Source organism: Lepisosteus oculatus, chromosome 12, assembly GCF_040954835.1.
Source record: "Lepisosteus oculatus isolate fLepOcu1 chromosome 12, fLepOcu1.hap2, whole genome shotgun sequence".
NCBI classification, from domain to species: Eukaryota; Metazoa; Chordata; class Actinopteri; order Semionotiformes; family Lepisosteidae; genus Lepisosteus; species Lepisosteus oculatus.
The window spans coordinates 27,086,544-27,108,369 of record NC_090707.1 but is presented as its reverse complement, the minus strand read 5'-3'; the positions used below and the strand labels follow the sequence as shown (position 1 = coordinate 27,108,369).

Sequence of the window (21,826 nt, the reverse complement as noted above, 5' to 3'; positions counted from 1 at the left end):
ATTATGGGTGGTCTAATTAGCCAAGGCAAGAGTGGCTTACAGTCACTTGGACATTACTCTGGGATTCATTGTAGTTTCCTTGATTTTTTTTTTCCTGTTCTTGGAGAGATCTTAGTAGGATGACCACTCCTGGGTCGCATAACTGTGGTCTTGAACTAGCTGTCTGACAGTAGTCATTTGATTGTTGGAGGCCTAAATCCTTAGTACTAGGTTTGCTTATCCTTTCCAGACTGATAAGCATCAATAATACTTTTTCCAGGGGTCTCAAAAATTCTTAGATTTTAGTATGCCTTGTCTTCAACATACAGGTGTGTGGAAATAAAAAGGTTTCTGATTCTTATATAGGGTGGGGCCTTCCAAACAGCCTCCAAGATCTACATAAATACTTGATTGTTATTATTCACTTACTGTTTCACATCCCCTGTAACATTTTTTCAAGAGAGATAAAATGATTTTAACCCTATGTTATAAACTAATATGATACTATAAACCTTATTGGATATGTACATAAATGTATTGTTTTGATTTAAGTAGGCCGTCATGGTAAAACCTAAGAACTTTCCATATTTGTCTTTGGAGATTTTAAAACTTTCCCAGCACCTTATGGTGACATCTGTGCTTGGTGTTCTGTTTAGGGTAATGTGACACAGCAGATGTTTCGAATGTGTATACGAGCCAGTCTAACCGACTGATAAAAAAAAATAATGACATGGACAAAATACAAAACTGGATTGAAAACAAAATGTATACATAACCACTGCTTTTCTCTACACAGTTTACCATTTTTTATTTTTTTATTTTAAATCATACAGAACACCATTTCACAGTTTTTGTAGTGTTGTGTATTTTATGATGACTGTTCTTTCAAAGTTCTGACACTAGCCATTTGCGGGTTAGCTAACAGTTATTCTAATTCATTGCGGGTGAATTAATGTATACTATTTTTTAAGCAGTCCAACAGTCAATAGTTCTACAAGTCACTGGTGGTTCTTGGAAAACGCACATGGATTTCTCCTTAGAACCACACATGAAAATCATTTCCATCACCAACTAAATTAACTGCTTCAATATGCAGATTACATCAGATAAAACGACCGTTCATACATCGCATAATAAAAAAGAAAAAGCAATCACTGCTAATACAAACTGATATGAAGCTTCACTGCAGTGGACAACAACCCCATTGTACTCCACGCCATGTGCTTAAGGTGCATACAGTAGATTGAGCAGAATCATATTTAGATAACTAGAAATCAATTTTTACCATTCATTGATTGATTAAAAGAAATTAAATAAGTAAAGTTATAAAAAATGTAAACTGAGAGACAAACTCAAGGGCCTTGAGGGGGGGAATAAAGCATGGGGAGTACTGTTCTGCCTCGTGGTAGACACCAGCTCTGAAGGCATGCCACAGGCTCCCAATACAGAGTCCTCCACCCTACATTTGTTGCTGAAGAGTTCGCTAGTATTGCCCTAAGCTTACAGAAAGACTTAAACCAAAATGAGAAAGGAAATTTTGCGGGTTTTACCATCGATCCCCTGGGCCTGCCAGTACTTTGACCCAAACTGTTGCATTGAAAGATGTTTGCTAGAGCTGGAGGAGTGGAGGCTTGCAGCCAAAATAAATATGAAGAGAGATTGTTACTTTACAATGGAGAACAATAGATTTCAATAAGCATTCTAACAATTATAGTAGTCTGTGATGTTTCATGCTGCAAATACTAAAGTTGGATAATATGATTTAATAAGGTGAATGAGTTTTAAATTAAGGCTTTTGTCTGTATTTGTATTCTAAATTGCCTTTCTAAAGGTAAACCTTTCTTTTCACAGCACAAGTCCCATCACCCACAAAGTTGCAGTTTATGGAAGTTACTGATGTGAAGATCACCCTTACATGGACACCTCCTTCAAGCGAAGTGTCTGGGTATCGTGTAACAGTCACACCAGTTGGTCTTCCAGGCAGTGACAATGAGGGGCGTCAGTTGCCAATGACTAGGAACACCTATGCTGAAATAGCTTCACTCCAACCAGGCACCACCTACCGCTTTCACATCTATGCTGTCCATGGAGGTGTGCAGAGTGAGCCATTAGTGGGAGAACAGAGCACCAGTAAGTGTATAATCAAAGTGAAGCTTAATGCTGTTTTATCAGTAATGTTGTACCATAATTTTTTGTTTTACTTTCTAGAAAACACCACTTGTCAAAAGTCTCCCTACTGACCCTGAATTACATGTTATATATATTACAGGGTTACCAATATCTCTACTGAATTTTTTTTCTCGATTACTGAGACATTATTTCAGCTTGAGTCCTTCTTGGATTTTCCTGCAAGCTCATGTTCCTTTCTAGTTTCTCATTGTTACTGCTAAATACAAAACAAACTTTATTCTCATTTGAATATGAACATTGTTAAGATCTAATAACAGTACAATTAACATTTTTTTTAGTTGTTCAAATAATGGTTAATGCTTAAATACATAACTGTACTTGCTTCCATGATGTTGTTTTCATGGGAGCAGTTGTGTTGCAAAGTTATTCATATACTGCAACATTATGGATGTCATAGAAGGCCTGGTGAGCTAGCATGTGTAAGCAATATCTGGCTTTTTCAAGGACATAACAGTCCTATATGTATGTAATCTTGCATCTTGAAAATGAATAGAGAAAACAAATGTAGTAGTGCTGCATTTTCTACATTGCAGAGACTCTGTAATTTGCAAGTCCTTTAGGGCAGTATTACCCTTCAGGTTGCCTATTTTTTGTGATAAACTATTATTTAGACACTGTAAAGTCAATTTTCAGTTTCATTAACTATGCCAGAGTAGTGTGTGTTTGGAGTTAGAGAAACGCATTACTATAAAAAATAAATGTTAAAATTTACTTCAAACTTTAAAGTGAATATTCTAAAATTTTGTTTTTCTAGAAATTGATGCTCCTACTAATCTTCAGTTCACAAATGTGACAGAGGACGGTGCTGTTGTTGTTTGGAGTGCACCAATGTCCAAAATTTCAGGGTACCGTCTGTTGTTGAGCATTAGTGGGGAGCGCCCTGAACAGAAGAAGATACCACCAAGGCTGACTCAGTATTCTCTCATAAACCTTCGACCCAACACCAAATATACGGTTACTCTTTATGCAGAGAAGGACGGCGTGCTAAGTGAGGCTATCACCAGATTGCTTACTACTTGTAAGTTTTCACATTCTTCTACTTTACCAGATATGGTTTAAAATTACAAGCGCTCCTGTGATTCCCCCGGGCTAGGTAGTGAAGCACTTATAATGGTTGTAACGAAAATTTCACTGCACAACGTACTCATGTAGTACAAAAGTAATTCAGAATGTATTTTTATATGTTTAAAGGTGCTAACAAAAGAAACTGTGAAATTGTAGAATTTTTGCATAATGTTTGGCAGCATAAGGAATGTTAGTCACTTTGGAAAATGAAGAAAATGCTTGGAGATGTTTAAGATCTAGCTGCTAGGAGGGGTTTTGAAATGTTAGACTTGTTAACTTGTAAGTAAAATAATGGGGATCATTGAATTAAAAACAAGTACAGTTTTGATTTTTGTATTGAGACTAAAATCTGTTTTTTCAGTGGAGTCTATGGGAAGTGCTCCACGTTTCAGCACAGATGTAACAGATACTTCAATTATCATCGCTTGGACCCCTGCACCGAGAATTGGATACAAGGTATTATCTTAAAAGGATCAAACATCTTGAATAATCCTGAAAAATATTAGTTGTTTAAATGCCTGACAATGTATTTAATATTTTAATTATTATTTAAATTAATTTAAACATTTAATATTTTCTGTTTGTGGCATGATCCTCTTCTTTATGGGGGGCGGTCATTAAATCACGAAAGAATTACCCTCAGAAAAGCCATGATACAATACTGAAGTGTACAAAAGTCTGTAGTCAGTACAGAACTCCATGTGCAGTGATTTGAAGTGAAGTTGCAAACATTACCATTTCTGTATGATTCCCAGATAAAGTTAAAAAGTGGATGCCGAGAAATTTGGAGAAGAGGCTAAAGTCTCTGGAGGCTAACACTGCTTCATGTACAAAAATAATGGCCTTGTTTAGCAGTGATGGTGATTTATGCTAATATGCCTATCGTTAGACTCATAGTACAGCTGCTGGACATATCTTTGTATAATATAAGATCAATTTATTGGCCATATACAATTTCTTGTATTAGGAATTGAATTTTGCATACCTCAACTTGCTCTCCATGAAACACACAGATGGGGAGAGAAGCTTGGGGTCAGAGCGCTGGGTCAGCCATTTATAAGGCACCCCTGGAGCAGTTGGGGTTAAGGGCCTTGCTCAGGGGCCCAACTGAGTGGGATTCCTCGGCCAGCCATTGAATACAAACCAGCAGCCTTCCAGCCACAGGAGCAGATCCTTAGCCACATGGTATCATGGTGCAGTTACTGGATCTAGAATTGGCTAGATATTAGCTAGATGAGCAGAAGCAAAATGTGATCAAGGCCATATTCAGTGTCTTGCATTCACTTTCTCAGGAAGGCATTGCATTAGGTTTGTTTTGTTGGTTTGATATTTGATATTAAATATGCATGAGTATTTTTCACATTTTCAGCTTTCAGCCAATATGACAATATGGTGGGGACATCATAACATAAGAAGCTTACAGGCTGGAATTGTCTGTGTGTTGCAAATGCATTGGCATTTTTAGTTCAAGTTTTTTTGCTGAATGATGATGCATCGGTGAAGTCCTTAGACTTCTTTTATTGACCTAACTGCAGGATTTTCAAGATAAGTCATCCTGGTCATAACGCTTTTCTTACAAGAGAATGTGTTGGAGAATTCATGGTATATGTGCCAAACTCGAGCATTGCTTAGCATTTATGGGTTGAGATGGGGGTGATCTGAGATATTATAGAGGGTCAGGGTAGAATGGGACAAAATCCTACAAGATTGTATTTTCATCCTGGTGTGAGACATGTTAATTGTACAGCTTTCAGCAATGGCTTGTTACTTTAATAATTTCATACACTTTTTTAAACGCTTTTCTGAGCACTCCACTCAAAGCAGTTTACAGGTAATGGGGACTCCCCTCCACCACCACAAATTGTGTGGCATCCATCTGAATGATGGAACGGCAGCCATAATACTCACCACACATCAGCTATCAGTGGGAAGGAAAACAGAGTAATGAAACTAATTCATAGATAGGATTTTTAGGAGGCCATGATTGGTAAAGGCCAATTGGGCTTTTGGCAAGGACACCAGGGTAACAACTCTTCTTTTTTCGAGAAATGCATAGGGATTTGTAACGACCAGTGTTTGGACCTCCGTTTTATGTAGCATCAGAAGGATGGTGCCTTTCTCAGTTGACTTCCAGTTGATATACCCATTAAAATGTCCATATAGAGTGGTGTGAAAAAGTGTTTGCCCCCTTCCTGATTTCTTATTTTTTTGCATGTTTGTCACGCTGAAATGTTTCAGATCATCAAACAAATTGAAATATTAGACAAAGATAACAAGTCAACACAAAATACAGTTTTTAAATGAAGGTTTTTATTAAGGGAAAAAAAATCCAAACCTACATGGCCCTGTGTGAAAAAGTGATTGCCCCCTAAACCTAATAGCTGGTTGGGCCAACCTTAGCAGCAACAACTGCAATCAAGTGTTTGCGATAACTGGCGATGAGTCTTTTACAGCGCTGTGGAGGAATTTTGGCCAATCAATCTTTGTAGGATTGTTGCAATTCAACCACATTGGAGGGTTTTTGAGCCTTAACCGCTTTTTTAAGGTCATGCCACAACATCTCAATCGGATTCAGGTCAGGACTTTGACTAGGCCACTCCAAAGTCTTCATTTTGTTTTTCTTAAGCCATTCAGAGGTGGACTTGCTGGTGTGTTTTGGATCATTGTCCTGCTGCAGAACCCAAGTGTGCTTCAGCTTGAGGTCACGAACAGATGGCTGGACATTCTCCTTCAGGTTTTTTTGGTAGACGGCAGAATTCATGGTTCCATTTACCACAGCAAGTCTTCCAGGTCCTGAAGCAGCAAAACAGCTCCAGACCATCACACTACCACCACCATATTTTACTGTTGGTATGATGTTCCTTTTCTGAAATGCTGTGTTACTTTTACACCAGATGTAATGGGACACACACCTTCCAAAAAGTTCAACTTTTGTCTCGTCAGTCCACAGAGTATTTTCCCAAAAGTCTTGGGGATCATCAAGATGTTTTCTGGCAAAACTGAGACGAGCCTTTATGTTCTTTTTGCTTAGCAGTGGTTTTCATCTTGGAACTCTGCCATGCAGGCCATTTTTGCCCAGTCTTTTTCTTATGGTAGAGTCATGAACACTGACCTTAACTGAGGCAAGTGAAGCCTGCAGTTCTTTGGATGTTGTTGTGGATTTTTTTGTGACCTCTTGGATGAGTCGTCGCTGCGCTCTTGGGGTAATTTTGGTCGGCCAGCCACTCCTGGGAAGGTTCACCACCGTTCCATGTTTTTGCCATTTGCGGATAATGGCTCTCAGTGTGGTTCACTGGAGTCCCAAAGCTTTAGAAATGGCTTTATAACCTTTTCCAGACTGATAAATCTCAATTACTCTGTTTCTCATTTGTTCCTGAATTTGTTTGGATCACAGCATGATGTCTAGCTTTTCAGGATCTTTTGGTCTGCTGCACTTTGTCAGGCAGGTCCTATTTAAGTGATTTCTTGATTGAGAACAGGTGTGGCAGTAATCAGGCCTGGGTGTGGCTAGAGACATTGAACTCAGCTTTCCAAAGATGTGGTAAACCACAGTTGATTTATGTTCTAACAGGGGGGGTAATCACTTTTTCACACAGGGCCATGTAGGTTTGCATTTTGTGTTTACTTGTGTTATCTTTGTCTAATATTTCAATTTATTTGATGATCTGAAACATTTCAGTGTGACAAACATGCAAAAAAATAAGAAATCAGGAAGGGGGCAATCACTTTTTCACACCACTGTACATCTACAGAAAGTGACAATTAATCAGGAAAATGGCAATCTGCTGTACTTGTAGTTGTGAAATTATTGATGTTTTTTAATATATGATGGAGCTTTTTCAGCTGATTGGAAAGTCCATTTAAGAATTGTAAATACAGTGTAACATGCTGAGCTTAAAGTATTTCCTGTTTTATTTCTGCTTTGAATTAGTTGACAGTTAGGCCAAGCCAGGGTGGTGAAGCTCCCAGAGAGGTGACCTCTGGCTCGGGCAGCATCGTCATCTCTGGATTGACTCCTGGAGTAGAATATACCTACAGTATCCAGCCCCTGGTTGATGAGCAGGAGCATGGTACCCCCATCACCAAAAAAGTCATCACGCGTAAGAAATTCTATCATTTATGGTGATGAGCTGATTACAGCTGCCCGAGGATGAGAACAAAATCGTTTACTTTTATAATTTTGAAATTTGGATAAAGAAAGCTTAATTGGTTATCTTATTTATATGATATTTAATGTCTTAATTTTGAATGGGTGCAAAAATTATTTCTGTTGCTTTGAAGAATATTTACAAAACTAGAATTGCAGTTCTTGTTTTTTTTTATATTGTAGTGAATTGTTTCCAAATTAGATTTGATTGCTTTGATGCAATTCATGCTGTTTTTCTGAGTGGTTGCTTCACTGGTAATCAGTTATTTTATTTGGGTCTGTTTTTTTTTTTCTGAAACTTCTTTCATGGCTGTATACTCATCCAGTTCTTTCTTTCTGTCAGCACTCTCTCCACCTACTGACCTGAAACTGGATTCAAATCCTCACACTGGAGAGCTCATAGTTTCGTGGGAGGGTACCAAAACAGCTGGTAAATATGAATGCTCTTGTACCACAGGCTCAAATGTTTTTAATAGCTTAAAACATTTTGTCACATCCTGATTGGGACTTCTTCTATTAAAAGGTAATCGGTAGTAGTAGAGAGGTTTGTTGTCATATGTACATTGGAATTCTTATTCATACTGATGTCTTGGGACATGATCTGAGGGTACAACAGACAATTGCATCCTTAAATCGTCTGCTGTTGCCACAACCCTTTGTAGTGCATCCATGTCATGTATGATATTATTGCTCTAACACTAGTGAGGACACTGGTAAAAGTGCTATGGTAAAAGTTCGAGGGGCTGTTCTACCATACTGCATTTCTTTAAGCCCCACAGAAAGTGCAGGTGCTCTTGTAGTCTGTCTGAAAAAGACCGTGTTTAGATCCACCCAAGTTGGTGTAGATCTGCAGACCAGGGACCTGACCAACTGACAGTTTCCACTACTGTGCCATCGAAGCTCTAATACTTTTCTTATTTTGTATATGTGCTGTTTTAGTAATAACTTTACAATCCATCAAAATATAGTATAAACTTTATTTACACATTTCTCTTAATGTCTGTTCCTCAAACAAAACCAATAAATGTTTAAGCAAACTCCTGCTTCAGTTTGGACAAATGTTAACTGTTTTTTTTCCTTTTCATAGTAGTCTATTTTTTCCTTGCTTATCCTTGTGCATTCAACTATGTATCAGCTGGTGATTTGACTCATAAGAAATGTGACCTTACTTTTAATTTTTATCTATTTTTCAGGCCTTAATGATTAATTATTTCTTTACACTCTCAATTAGATATCACTGGATACAGAGTTACCTGCACTCCAAATGGAGGTCAGCGAGGCAACTCCCTGGAAGAATTTGTCAGGGCCGGGCAGAACTCCTGCACATTGGACAACCTGAGTCCAGGTGTTGAATACAATGTCAGTGTGTACACTGTCAAAGACAACATGGAGAGTGAACCAGTCTCCAAGATTGTCACTCAAGGTAAAAAACTAAAATAAGTACTCTAGCAGAGACACTTTGGGATACTTGGGGATAAAGAAGCAGATCTTTAAGAGCTAGTTACCAATATTTCCATTATTGACAACAACAATATAATATCTTTGTATTGTATAGTGCTGTAAAATCTTCAATTTGTATCAGTCGAACAAAATCCTTATTTTAAACCCTTTGAATCTTCTCTGATTCAATTACATGTATACTTATTACTTATTACATCAGTGAGGCTTTCAACACAGAACTTTTGTTAATTTTGATATTTGAATAACTAAGTAGCTGCTTTGCTTTTGGAACAGTCTGCAAGTCCAATGTTATATGTTGTACCCTTAGCAATGTAATGTATTTGTAGGTTTTCGGTTTGCAGCAATTGCTCACCACCTTACTAACATTTTCTCATTTACTAAAATTTTAAACTCTGTGCTATTACAAAAGTGATATGAAGTTGCCATGCAAACTTACTATAAAAATCAAATGTATACAACTATTACACCAGTTCTAATCAATACACTAATAGTTTCATAATGTTATCATTACTTAATGCAAATATTTACCTATATACCTATCAGTATTATACTTCTTAACTTCCTCAATGTATAGTCTTTAGTTTCTAAATTCTAATTTGATTTGGTGCTCTCCAGAACCAGGTTTATAATAATAATTGCTCACGCTTATATAGTGCTTTTCTGGACACACCACTCAAAGCGCTTTACAGGTAATAGGGACTCCCCTCCACCACCAGTGTGCTGCCCCACCTGGATGAATAGGCGGCAGCCATAGTGCGCTAGAACCCTCACCACACATCAGCTATTAGTGGGGAGGAGAACACGGTAATTAAACCAATTCATAGATGGGGATTATTAGGTGGCCATTATTGGGGCCAGGATGCTAAGGTTACTCCCCTACTCTTTTTGAGAAATGCCCTGGAATTTTTCATGACAACAGAGTCAGGACCTCAGTTTTGTCTCATCCAAAGTACGGCACATTTTTACAGTATAATATTCCTGTCAGTATACTGGGGCATTAGGACCCACATGGACCACAGGGTTAGCAGCAACCTTAGTTTTTCCCAGGAGGTCTCCCATCCAGGTACTGACCATGCTCACACCTGCTTAGCTTCAGTGGGTTGCCTATTGTGAGTTGCAGAGTGATATGGCTGCCAGCTGGTTCACCATTCACCTGACCTGAAATGTACTTATCTTAAGATGAGTTTGAAACAAAAGATTGTGCTCCTGGAAAACGTTGACTGAGTGGGCAATAGTAGTTCACAGAGTAATTGGTGACAGTGGGGCTATTTTGTAATGACAATATAGTGTCAATAATATTTATTGTCAGTAATAATATCTGTAGCAGTTTGAAATTATTCGTTGTTATTAATAAATGACTTCGCTTTGAACATGTGATATTTAGAAATATAACAAATGTCAATATAGTGTCCAAAATATTTATTTTAGTTTTACAAAATAATGTTTGTTAAAAAGAAAACTGATGGAGACAGCAGGGCTTGAACTGCAGACCTCAGGCTTATAAGGCACACACTTAAGCCTTCATGCCACAGATGGAACCATGCACACATATCCATAGAAAGTGTATTATACTACTATTTGAGCTACAGTACATGAATATAATTATCGTTATTAGTTTTTTAGATGCGCGATTCCATATTATATTCCCTATTAATCAAGTTCTAAAAGTATGCTTTTGTTTACTCCAATAACGAGCGTATTCGCAGAAAAGGTTAAAACATTATGACTTTTCACAAAGTATGTAAACTTAATATGGTCAGAAGGAGCAAATAATGTTTCCAAAATAACCACATGTAAGACTTTGATACTCGTGTGCATATTTTCTTTAAGTAACCAATTCCACCCATATACAGTTTACATAATGTATATGTTCCTAAATTAATATCGTTTATGGTGGTGTATCGTGGTGTTACTTTTTGTCAATGAAAAAAGTATTTTAGTTTACAAAGACGGTTACAAAGAAAGTGGACCACGGTAATACTTTGAGCTTACAGCCTGTCCAAGGTAATTCATTATTAATACCATTAGTAATATCTTCCATAAAGACTTTGATGCATAATTAAAATATTTATGATAAAGGTGGTAGGTTGTGTACTTTTGTCCAACTGAGCAATCTTGCTTTTATAAAATATACCGGCTTTTTAATGTTTAATGATGAACAATCTTTAATACAGTTTAAAATTATTAAAAGTCTGAAGAGTATACAACTTAAATTCTTAATTGGAAAAAGATTGTCCTTCAGCAGTGACTGGGATTTAAAACCATGCGTTTTCTGGCAACAGCTCAAATGCTGTATTTGAGACTTTAAGCTTTATTAGCTCCACTTGGCAGTGATTCCGGATACTATTATCATAACTGCAGTATTATACGGTATGACGCGATATGATACGTGATGCGACACGCCCACTGTGTTTTACCGCAGCGTACCCCACTCGTTTTGAATGGCTGCATTTGTATTATGCTTTCATATGGCAACGGATGAGTGTATTTAAAACTTTTCAGTAGTGTAGGTTTTTTATCTGAGGATGTAGTAAAATGAAATTGTCTAATTTCTCAGTTTATAGTTTAAGCAGCTGTGATTAAACCTTGTTATAACATCAGTATGTAGGACATGTATAGTATATAAAGAATTACTAAACTGTTTATTATAATGTGGTATGGTAAAAATACTTCATATCACTTTTAAAAAGCTTAAAGCATGTTTAATGTCTTGCTTTTTAATTCATCATGGCCTTATTTTTTTTTTGCCTTTCTGTGCTATTTTAAATTGCTAGATGTCCCTAAGCTTACTGACCTCAGTTTTGTCGATGTCACCGATACGACTATCGGACTGAGGTGGACCCCGCATAACTATACTGCTATAACTGGCTACCGCATTACGGTGGTTGCCGCTGGAGAAAGCGTCCCTATTTTTGAAGACTTTGTGGAGCCCACAACAGGATATTACACTGTAATGGGCCTGGAACCTGGAATTGACTATGACATCAGCGTGATCACTCTCACTGAGGGCGGCGAGAGTCAGCCCACAACCTTGACACAGCAAACTGGTGAATTTCACATTCTTGTTGCATGATTTTTCTTAGTTCTGCCAGTCTGGGAGGGACTCAATGATATTATTCAAGCACCAACTTTCCTTTTTGATGAGCTCTTAACTTTTCTATTTTATGGCTTAGTTCAGTTGTACTTGAATGTGAAAACATTAAAATTGTCCCTTAACATCAACTTTTGAACCACGCCAATTCTGTTTTTGATATTGTAAGAGTATATTGATAAAAAAAAACTAGTGCTTGTTGAGTGTGAATCATCAAACCTTGGTGAGCTGAATACATTGGTTTTTAATTGTAGAAGAAATCTGAATGAATCAGTTTGCTTAATTTGTACAACTTCTGTTCAGTTACAGTCCAGGACCAGAGTTCCTGTTACATTTTTAAACATTTGCCCTGTATTTTTTTGGGAGGGATTTTTCAAGTAATAAGCTCAGTATTATTCATTATCGATGCTTATATGTAAGCTTCCAACAGCAGTTGGATGAACTTTGAATAAAATTATCCTCCCATGTTAATTGAATAGTATGAGCTCAATTCACTTGAGCTAGTCTGTAGTCTTGGAAAGCTATGTGGTTTTATTTTGTAAAAAACCTAATTGGCTCAGTGTTCAGATAAATGGACTCATAATTGTGTATCTAGCTGGAGCTATTCCTCGTTTGTTCTCCAAAAGCCTGAATACATGGAATTCCTGTGTAGACTTTCCACTTACTTAATGGTATTCATTTATGATTAAAGGGATTTTATGAAACATTGGATTCCCATAAATAATGTTTAAACTTTCTTTCTGGATTAGTGAGATGTGATGTCTTATTTACTTCATAATTTTTTTAAAGATTAAAATTTCTCTCCTCAGCTGTTCCAACACCAACCAACCTTCAGTTCTTTGACATTGGTCCGGATAGCATGAAAGTGACCTGGACTGCACCCACATCTGTTAAAATTTCCAGGTTCATGGTGCGTTACTCTCCTGTGAAGAATGAGTATGACATCAATGAACGTAATGTTCCTGGCACAAGCAACAATATTGTGCTCCGAGGTCAGTCGCAAAGTAAATCACAATGAATGTTTTACAGTCGGATGTTAGCAAGGAACAGCTGCTTCTTTTTTAGTGTTTGATTTGTTTATCTTATTTTGACTGTTTCTTGGGAAATTTAAAAAAGGCTGTAAGAATTGAGCAATAATGTAGGCAGATTAATAATGTGGGGAATGCACATTAAAATGGGCAAAAGAACTAGAATTTCAGAAAGTGAAGGTGGGGGTAAAGAAGCAAATCCTTTGCTGTTCTGTTGTAAAGTGATGTGTCTTTGTCCATATGTTCCATCAGTCTTGACGGTCTCTCTGCTCTGTGACACAGGTCTTCTGCCTCATACAGAATATTTGGTCAGTGTGGTCTGTGTTTATGAAGAACAAGAGAGTACGCCGGTCACTGGGACTCAGAAAACAGGTTTGTTAAAAGGAATCTGTTTGATGGGGTCACCTGTTACATACTTGTCTAAAAAAGTACTTATTTTTTTCTCCTGTTAGCAATTTGTAAATACTTCTAAGTGAGCTGTTTGTTTGTTTTTTGCAATTCTCTAGCCCTAGACTCTCCCACTGGCATTGACTTCTCAGAGGTTTACCCAAATTCCTTCACTGTGCACTGGTTGGCACCCCGTGCAGTCATTACCGGTTACAGGATCCGGTACCAGATGGCAAGTGGTGGGCGTTCCAAGGATGAAAGACTGCCCCCTTCACGCAATCATTTCACCCTTACTGGCCTGGTCCCACAGACTGAGTACATCATCCACATCTTTGCAATCAGTGGTACGGATGAGAGCCTGCCTTTGACTGGCCGTCAATCAACAAGTAAGGTTTTGTTAATCTTCTGTATTTATATAAAAGTTCATTCCTAAAGGAAAACTAACTACATTAGTATTTTGGCAATTTCACTTTTGAGGTCCTTTTTTGAGGCAATTCTGAAGGGGGTAACATTAATGGAAAATGTTCTGTTTGCATTGTTTGTTTTAAAACAATAGGTTTTACACCATTTTAAGTGAACAAGCTCTCTTGACATGTACAAAAGGAAATAGTTCTGTAGAGGCACCTCAGTCTTTCTCTTGTCTTTGTTATGGATTTGTTTACTTTTTAATTATCCTTTTGCGTTGTCTATAAGCTATGGAGAGTGACACTAGAGAATGCTTTTGTAGTAAGGCTGCTTAATGCCAAATGTATAAAGTCTTAGGGTTGCATTAAGTTCTCAACACATGGTCTCAAGTTAGTGGAATGAGTTAGAAAATATCAGAAAGATGTGCGCTGCACTACAGAACCTACGCTAGATATTGCCAGGAAAAAAATCATATAGCTGTTTATCTAAATGTCTTTTGTGAATTATTTTTAACATTTAAGGTTATTAGAATTATTGATCAGGTTTAAGGGCAATGCAAATTTTGGATGCTAAAACATTTGATGTTTGGAATTGTCCAAAGAACATTTTTATACATAATGAAGTGATTTTGTTTTCAGTGACACTCAGTGATTTTGTTTTTTTTACTCAAGTTTCTGATGCTCCAACTGATTTGAAAGTGGATTCTTCCTCTCCCACAAGTATAACCATCAGCTGGGAGGCTCCTCCTGTCACTGTGAGGTACTACAGAATCACGTATGGAGAGACGGGTAGGTGGAGTCTTTGCGGTAACCTGTAAAATGTTTTTTGAATGAAATGGACCTCCCTTCTCCACATCTATTCCTCAATACTTTCAAGATGGAGTGCTTGATATGGTTATAAGTTCATTATAAGAGCTTACTTTAAAAAGTCCTTCAAGGAGTTAATGGAAACAATACAAACACAACATTGATCCGTTCATTTTAAAGGAAACTCCCAAGGTATTCGTTTTAAAAAGTAATCTTAGTCACTCCTGAGTAATGGTAAATTTAAATTTGAAGTGTGGCATACTTTCATGGTTGTGAATGAAGTATCCTAACTAATATGTATAGAAATACCACTGGCTGCTGATGGCTTCAGCTATACATATTATATAGTTCCTAGAACTTAATGGGATTTGATGGTGACCTGAACATCCCCCCTTTTGTTAAAGAATTAGAATTATCGGATGTGTTTTACCGGTGGAGAAATATGAAAAGCTGGAAGAGCTGTTAGTGAGACAAGTAGAGAGCAGGAAGTATGCGAGTCCTAATTCCCCAGTGTAGTGATGGGAACTCTACTGTAAAAAGAGGTGCTGTTCTTTGGGTGAGAGGTAAAACTGCCTGTAAAGAAAGTTACTTTTTTTGCATGTGTCCTTAAATCAAAACACAGTAAAGGATTAAAAGGAAAGCTGAGCCTCAGGCCCCTTTTATTAAATGATTCTCAAATTAAAATTGGTTTTCAGTTATGGTCTTTAATTGATGTTGCTTACAACAGCTAATATTTATTCTGTGGAGTTTGAAATCTCTGTTTTTCAGAATTATTTCATGAAGAGATACAGCTAAAATGTGTTCTTTGAGTAACCTAGATTTACCCATACAGGGGTTTACTTCCAAAATTGATTTAAATAGCTCTTTCTCTTTTTATTTTTGAATAGTTTAAAAATAGGTACTGTTAAATTGAGAATCATAATGAAGCTGATTTGTAACTTGTTTATTAGTTGCTGTAAGTACTGCTGTAAGTCAGAAATAAAAATATTGACAAAATTATTCCCCCATATTTATGAATTTCTGGAGAGACATTTTCTTTTCCTCAAAGTCGTTTTATGGCTGCCTGCAGGAGGTCGCAGCCCTGTTAAAGATTTCACTGTCCCTGGGTCCCAGTCAACTGCCACCATTGGAAACCTGCAGCCTGGCACCGATTATACTGTGACTGTGTATGCTGTCACTGGGCGAGGTGACAGCCCAGCTTCCAGCACTCCAATCGCGGTCACTCACAAAACAGGTACAGGGAAGGCCAGAACCAAGTAGTTCTTTTTGTGGTAGGGAACTGGGATTTAAGTGTATTGAAATATTAAGTCATCTTGGTTTGCGAGCTGTAAATAAATGATGAGCAATGTTTTTGGAGGAAAACCCAATTTAAATTAGTACTGATTTTTGACAGACTAAAAGTCCTCTCCAATTTGAAAATTTAAATGTGGTATTTGGGTGATTTGTTTTTATGATATACTATAAAGCTTATATATTTTAAATTAGCTTTGTTTTGCAGTGTAAATCTACAAAAACAGTTTCCTGATATCACTATCTGCTTTCATGTGTGAAGTACTAGAGTAGAGTTGACAAACATGGCTAGTGGTCCATATCCAGACCACCAAGATCATTCTTTTGTCTGTGGTCCAAAAAACCTTAACAGACTACACAGATCTGGTGATTTTTGTTACTTTTAGTCTCGTACGCATAGTGGTCTCTAGTTCTCTACCTTAATCCAGTTGCATTGTCCCCATTTAACGTTACATCTCTAGATTGACAGTTGTCTTTTCACAAAATTAGTGGAGGAAAAACATACATAGAGCCTGGACCTTTGTTGATCTCACTAAAATTATGATCTCAAGGATATTTTATATAAAGTAATAAGGGCTTTGTAATTATCTTAAGCCACATACTTAATGAAGTGGAGACTTTTTTCATAGACGTAATGGAAAGATGTTGATTTGTTCAAGTAGCTTTTGTCAAAGGGCAATAGCAATAATGGTATACATTTATTGTTGTTTTTATATCGCTGCTACCTTGCAGTGTTCTACTTTTCAGTGTTTGCCAATTTAAGCTTGCTTTTGTCAATTGTTTAGCTAAAACTCTGTATCTATAAGTTAAAAGCAGTTTGCCTTGTTTTGTAATTGGCAAAGTATCAGCACTCAAGGACGTTTTTGCCAGTGTTGCTGTTTACTTGCAGAGTCCCTTTAATTGTTTCAGTACTGCAGTTTGCCTGTTGATTAATACCCTTGTCTAGTTTTCCAAGGTAATGTTTCTGGAGAAACTGCAATATGAAATTTAATATAATGAAAATGCCTCTTTACATATAAAAGATTACAAAACATTCCCAAGTTTTGCATACTATATAGTACTACTCACTTGTAATTTTCTCGGTAGGCATTTTTTTAAATTTAAAGGATGCGGATTATTTTTAAAAAGATTTTAAGAGTGTAAAACCTTCCTAATATTTTTTTAGAGATTGAGTCTCCTTCTGGAATGGAAGTGAGAGATGTAAAAGACAATGCCATTACAGTGAGGTGGACCCCTTCATCTGGATCAGTTACTGGGTACAGAGTTACAGGCATTCCCAAAAATGGCATGGGGCCTTCATTCTCTGAGGTTGTTTCTCCTGGTAAGACTTTTCCCCCCCACTTTTAAGGAAAGACAAACAAAAAAGAATAGTTCATAAAGAGTACATTGTAATAGTTACAATAGTCATAAGAACAAATAAGTGATTTTTCTCTTAAATTTAATTGTTGAATATACAAAAATATACACGCTGTATAAAGTACAGTAGCTAGTCATAAGTACAGCAAGTGATTTTTCCCTTCCTTTTGGGACACCAAAATTGTAATGATGATGATGATGATGATGATGATGATTATTATTACAGAACAGATGCTTCATTCCCTAACACCTTCTTTTCTTTCCTTCTGCTTCTAAGTGCTTCCAAACCTTTACTTGATATCTAATTAAGAAGTTTGGGAGATTGGGTTTTTGCCTATAAAAAGTGCATGCTCCATAAGTTATAGTCAAACAACTGGATAGTGAGGATCAAAAACACTAGTAGCATGAACAGGTGACAAGCACACACCGATCTTAAGACTATGTGAAGCTCTAAGCTATTGTAACTGTGAATAGAAGTGCTTTTAGCATATTGCTACTTACCATGCCACTGTAGGATAAAAGTTGATACCCCAAAATGGTAATGTTGATTATTGTACTGCAGACCAAACAGAAATGACCTTTTCGGGTCTGATGCCAACAGTGGAGTATGTGCTTAGTGTGTATGCCCAAGGGCAGAATGGAGAGAGTGCCCCTCTTATAGAAAGCGCTGTAACAGGTAAGTGTATTTCTTTCACGGTATAAATGCAGTCGTTCCAAATTAATATCCTTCATAGCATCTCTTGTAATTTGTTTTATAGTTTCTGTCTTGACAAAATGTAAATTGTACTCGTATTGGAAAATTTTAATTATGCTATTCAAGGGGAACAGCAATACAGTTTTCATATTTCAGGGTTATAAAGAATCAGCATTTCTAACCGCAATAAAAGTAAACTATATATATATAAACTTGTAAACCTCCAATTTCCACCACAGAATAAGCTAAATTTCCAGGTATGTACAGTGCCATGTTCTGCGATTCAGAACTAAGCAACGAAACATCTGGTGATGTGTGAGCCCAAGACAGAACAGGCTTGTGAATAAGTCTCTTTTAAATCCAGTACAAATGTTTTTTTATTTCAATACGTATTTGCCAGCAAATACTACTGACTTGTTTGCTCTGCATGCATATCATGAAATATTTCTGCAGTGATTACATTTCTGCTGCAAATCCTGTTTTTATTTGCTCGCACATTACATTAGCCATTATGGAGACTAATAAGGAGGAAGGGCTGTATCATGTTGCAGTTCATGGGGATGTACTTTCACAAAGTTAGTGATTTTGTGCTTAATTTTTAACTTTTTATTGTGAAGTCAATTAATTTATTTGTTACCAAGATTTAATAACCAGTCTAAAATTGGGACTGCAGTTCCCCTTTAAGTAGATCTGTCAAGGTCATATTTTCTTTTCTTATTTCCTGGGCTTTTGTTGTTCAGGACATTTTAAACAGTTGCTAACTTTTTTTTACAAAAGTTCTCCAGTTCCATTCATTGGGTTCTGAAACTCAATACTGTGCACTACAGTTTGACTTAACATTCTCCACTTGCAGGTGTTGACCGTCCCAAAGCCCTTACTTTTACGGACATTGACACAAACTCCATCAAAATAGCCTGGGAGAGCCCTGAGGGCCAGGTGACTTCATACAGAGTGACATATTCCAGCCCAGAAGATGGGGAACGTGAGCTGAGGCCAGCCCCCCATGGGGAGGATGATACTGCAGAGCTGCATGGGCTGAGGCCAGGCACTGAATACACTATTAAAATCATTGCTCTGCACAATGACTTGGAAAGTCAGCCTCTTGTTGGAACTCAGGCTACGGGTAATGCATTTTTTCTGGATAACATTGTTTTGAATATCAGGGACGATGTATGTATTCATAATGACTGCTGGGATGAGTCTTAATTCTGTTGTAACTGGGATGCACAATGCTATAGCACAGATGCAAGGAACAGTTCAGTTCAGAAGTATCTGGCAAAAGCATTATAGCTTATTCTTAGTTTCTCAATTGTTCAGTTTTTGCAAAACTGAACAATTGAGAAATTGTTCAGTTTTGCAATTTCTCAATTTTAGAAAAAATAATTTTGCTGTTGCTCCTGCAATCTTTCTGGTTGCCCTTAGGCAATGGAGTACTTTTTACCTAAGTGTTTTTTGGAAATTTTCTTCCAGGCTTGTTTTGCCTCCTTAGGAGCAACAGTTTTTGTGGGAAGCGGGTATTCAGGTGTAATTTGATATAATTACAAGTTATATAACAAACATTTATTAATTTTTGTATTTAGTATCAAGGCAAAAAGCAGCATCAACATGAGGCCTCTGCTGCATGTTGGGTACATGATCTGTGGAACTACACTGCAGGTTGCATTTAATATTACAGGAATTAGTTTACATCCCATATTGGGGGAGATCAATCATTAGAGGAATCGGCACAATTGAGAAAGAATTATGTGACTGTAGGCTACAGCTTGAGGCGTTGCGGTGGCTCTGTGACTAAGGATCTGCACCTGTGGCCGGAAGGTTGCCTGTTAGTATCCCGCGGCCAGCAGAGGAATCCTACTCCATTGGGCCCCTGAGCAAAGCCATTAACCCCAACTGCCCCAGGGGCACCATATAAATGGCTGACCCTGTGCTCTGACCCCAAGCTTCTCTCCCTGTCTGTTTCTCGTGGAGAGCTAGTTGGGGTATGCGAAAAGACAAATTCCGAATACATGAAATTGTATATGGCCAATAGTCTTATCTTAGCTTAGAATATGTAAGATGTGAGTTAAACTGGAAAATAGAAATTCAAAAGGCTTATCAGGGGGTGTATGATATAGACCACCTGATAAAGATATTTGTACAAGTAGCTTACTATATGATCGGATCAAGAAGGTATGTAGCAAAGGTGACTATTGTTAGGGGATTAATGCCTGAAATGGCTTAAGTTACGTTTTGTAGAGAAATGGCAAGATGTGCTTATTGACTTTAATAACCACCATATAATTAAGGAAAGACATGATATTTCCACTGGGAAATTGTGCTCATAATATGGCAACTTTTGGTGTATAGTTTAAGAAAATTTTAATCTAAAAACACTGATTCTTTTAATTGGTTAACTGAATTGTGAGTCTCTGTAACAAATTCGGAGTTTTACATTCTTCTTTTTTTTATGTCAACATAGACTTGATGCAAATATATGAGATTTTCAGACCAAGACATGAGACCATAAATTGTCCTGATACTTTAATACATTATACGTTTTTTAGCTATGTAGTTATGTACTATTGCGGCTGCTAGCTGGCAAATGATCTTGCGGTGTTATTACTGATTTTTTGCCTGGTAGCTTGCCATCTGTATACAGCTGTAGGGGAAACCATGATAGTTGAAACATAGTTAAAGGCTCAAAGTGAATTTATTCCAAAATTAGTTTAATTTCAGGGAAAAATGGCCTAAATGGTTTAGTGGTGATATTAAGAAAAAAAACGGAAGAAAAGAACACTTAACAGGCTGCATGGACCCAGACTACATAAAAGGGTCCATGATCCTGAGTTCAAAAGAATATATAGAACTACTGGCACAGCTGAAAAACTATGGTAAAATTGGCTATGGGAAGGCCAAAAAGAATATTGTAATGGTTCAGAAAATATTTCAAAGCACCCTTTCCAGTAGTACAACATTAGAGTTCAATAAAAATGTTATTTTTTCACTGAAATGTCTGCAATAGAAAGCATTGATAATATTCCCCATATTCCAGATCAGGGGTCTCCAACCTTTTTTCCTTCAGGGCCACATTTGCTTCAGCAGAAAGGTTGGAGGGCCAGAGAGTGGGAGGGTAGGTAGACAGGGAGATTTTATGATGGAGGAATATGTAATAAACAACACAATGTACACTTAATAAATGTATATATTGTAATGTTCAAATGAACAAATGGGACTAAAAGAAAAATCCATGTACATGTGTACAAATTTAATGTGATATTTGGAATTGCTTCTGTGACAAAGTTTGAACCAGAATTTGAGGACATTCTGTAGTCCCCCCAAATCAAAATCTGCTTGGGGTGCTCATCAGAGTGATGTTTGATATTTAGATTTTACATATTTCATCTTTAAAAGTTTGTTCACACATATATGTGGAGACAAAGACAGAAAAGTCATTCACAGCAATGTCAATTACTTCAAACTGCAACTCGGGCTGAAGATCTTCCAGTATCACTTGCAAAAGGGTTCTGGAACAATCTTATGTTCTCTGAGATACTGTTACCTCTATTTTTTGTTTTGTCCTATGTTAATTTTATTATTTTTATTTGCGTTGGCAACACCGATTGTACCTATCGGTCATGCTAATAAAGCACCTTGAATTGAATTGCAAATACTGTCAGAATCTTGAAAACGGTCCTAAAATTGCTATTTTGAATGTGAAATCAGAAGAGATTTGGTACATTAATTTCTGTACTTTTCACAAGTTGCAAAATGAACAATATTGTTAGCTGCCACCTGTTTTTCAAAAATCATAAATTTTTGTCTGAAGGATTTTATGTGAAAACAAATCTGAAATGAGGTTTCACATTCAGTTTACTTATGTGCAGTCAAATAAGAACGGCGAGCTTCCATAATCAAAGTGCAGTGCAGTGGTGCTGTCCTCTGTTCTCG

General features: G+C 37.0%; 1 protein-coding gene across 3 annotated transcripts in view; it reads left to right on the top strand.

The window, feature by feature from the left end:
- The window catches only part of LOC102684349 (fibronectin), a 59,189-nt gene that overhangs the window by 20,256 nt on the left and 17,107 nt on the right, over positions 1-21,826 (top strand). For 2 of the 3 annotated variants that reach the window (XM_015359188.2, XM_015359187.2), the window contains exons 19-33: positions 1,831-2,109; positions 2,924-3,187; positions 3,596-3,690; positions 7,166-7,334; positions 7,725-7,811; positions 8,613-8,804; positions 11,617-11,889; positions 12,743-12,925; positions 13,244-13,333; positions 13,468-13,734; positions 14,425-14,541; positions 15,629-15,793; positions 17,015-17,170; positions 17,768-17,881; positions 18,753-19,022. In XM_015359188.2, the coding sequence (XP_015214674.2) occupies positions 1,831-2,109; positions 2,924-3,187; positions 3,596-3,690; positions 7,166-7,334; positions 7,725-7,811; positions 8,613-8,804; positions 11,617-11,889; positions 12,743-12,925; positions 13,244-13,333; positions 13,468-13,734; positions 14,425-14,541; positions 15,629-15,793; positions 17,015-17,170; positions 17,768-17,881; positions 18,753-19,022 (2,721 nt within the window). The remainder of the gene's footprint in view (positions 1-1,830; positions 2,110-2,923; positions 3,188-3,595; positions 3,691-7,165; positions 7,335-7,724; positions 7,812-8,612; positions 8,805-11,616; positions 11,890-12,742; positions 12,926-13,243; positions 13,334-13,467; positions 13,735-14,424; positions 14,542-15,628; positions 15,794-17,014; positions 17,171-17,767; positions 17,882-18,752; positions 19,023-21,826) is intronic. The other variant, XM_015359189.2, reaches the window with a different exon arrangement.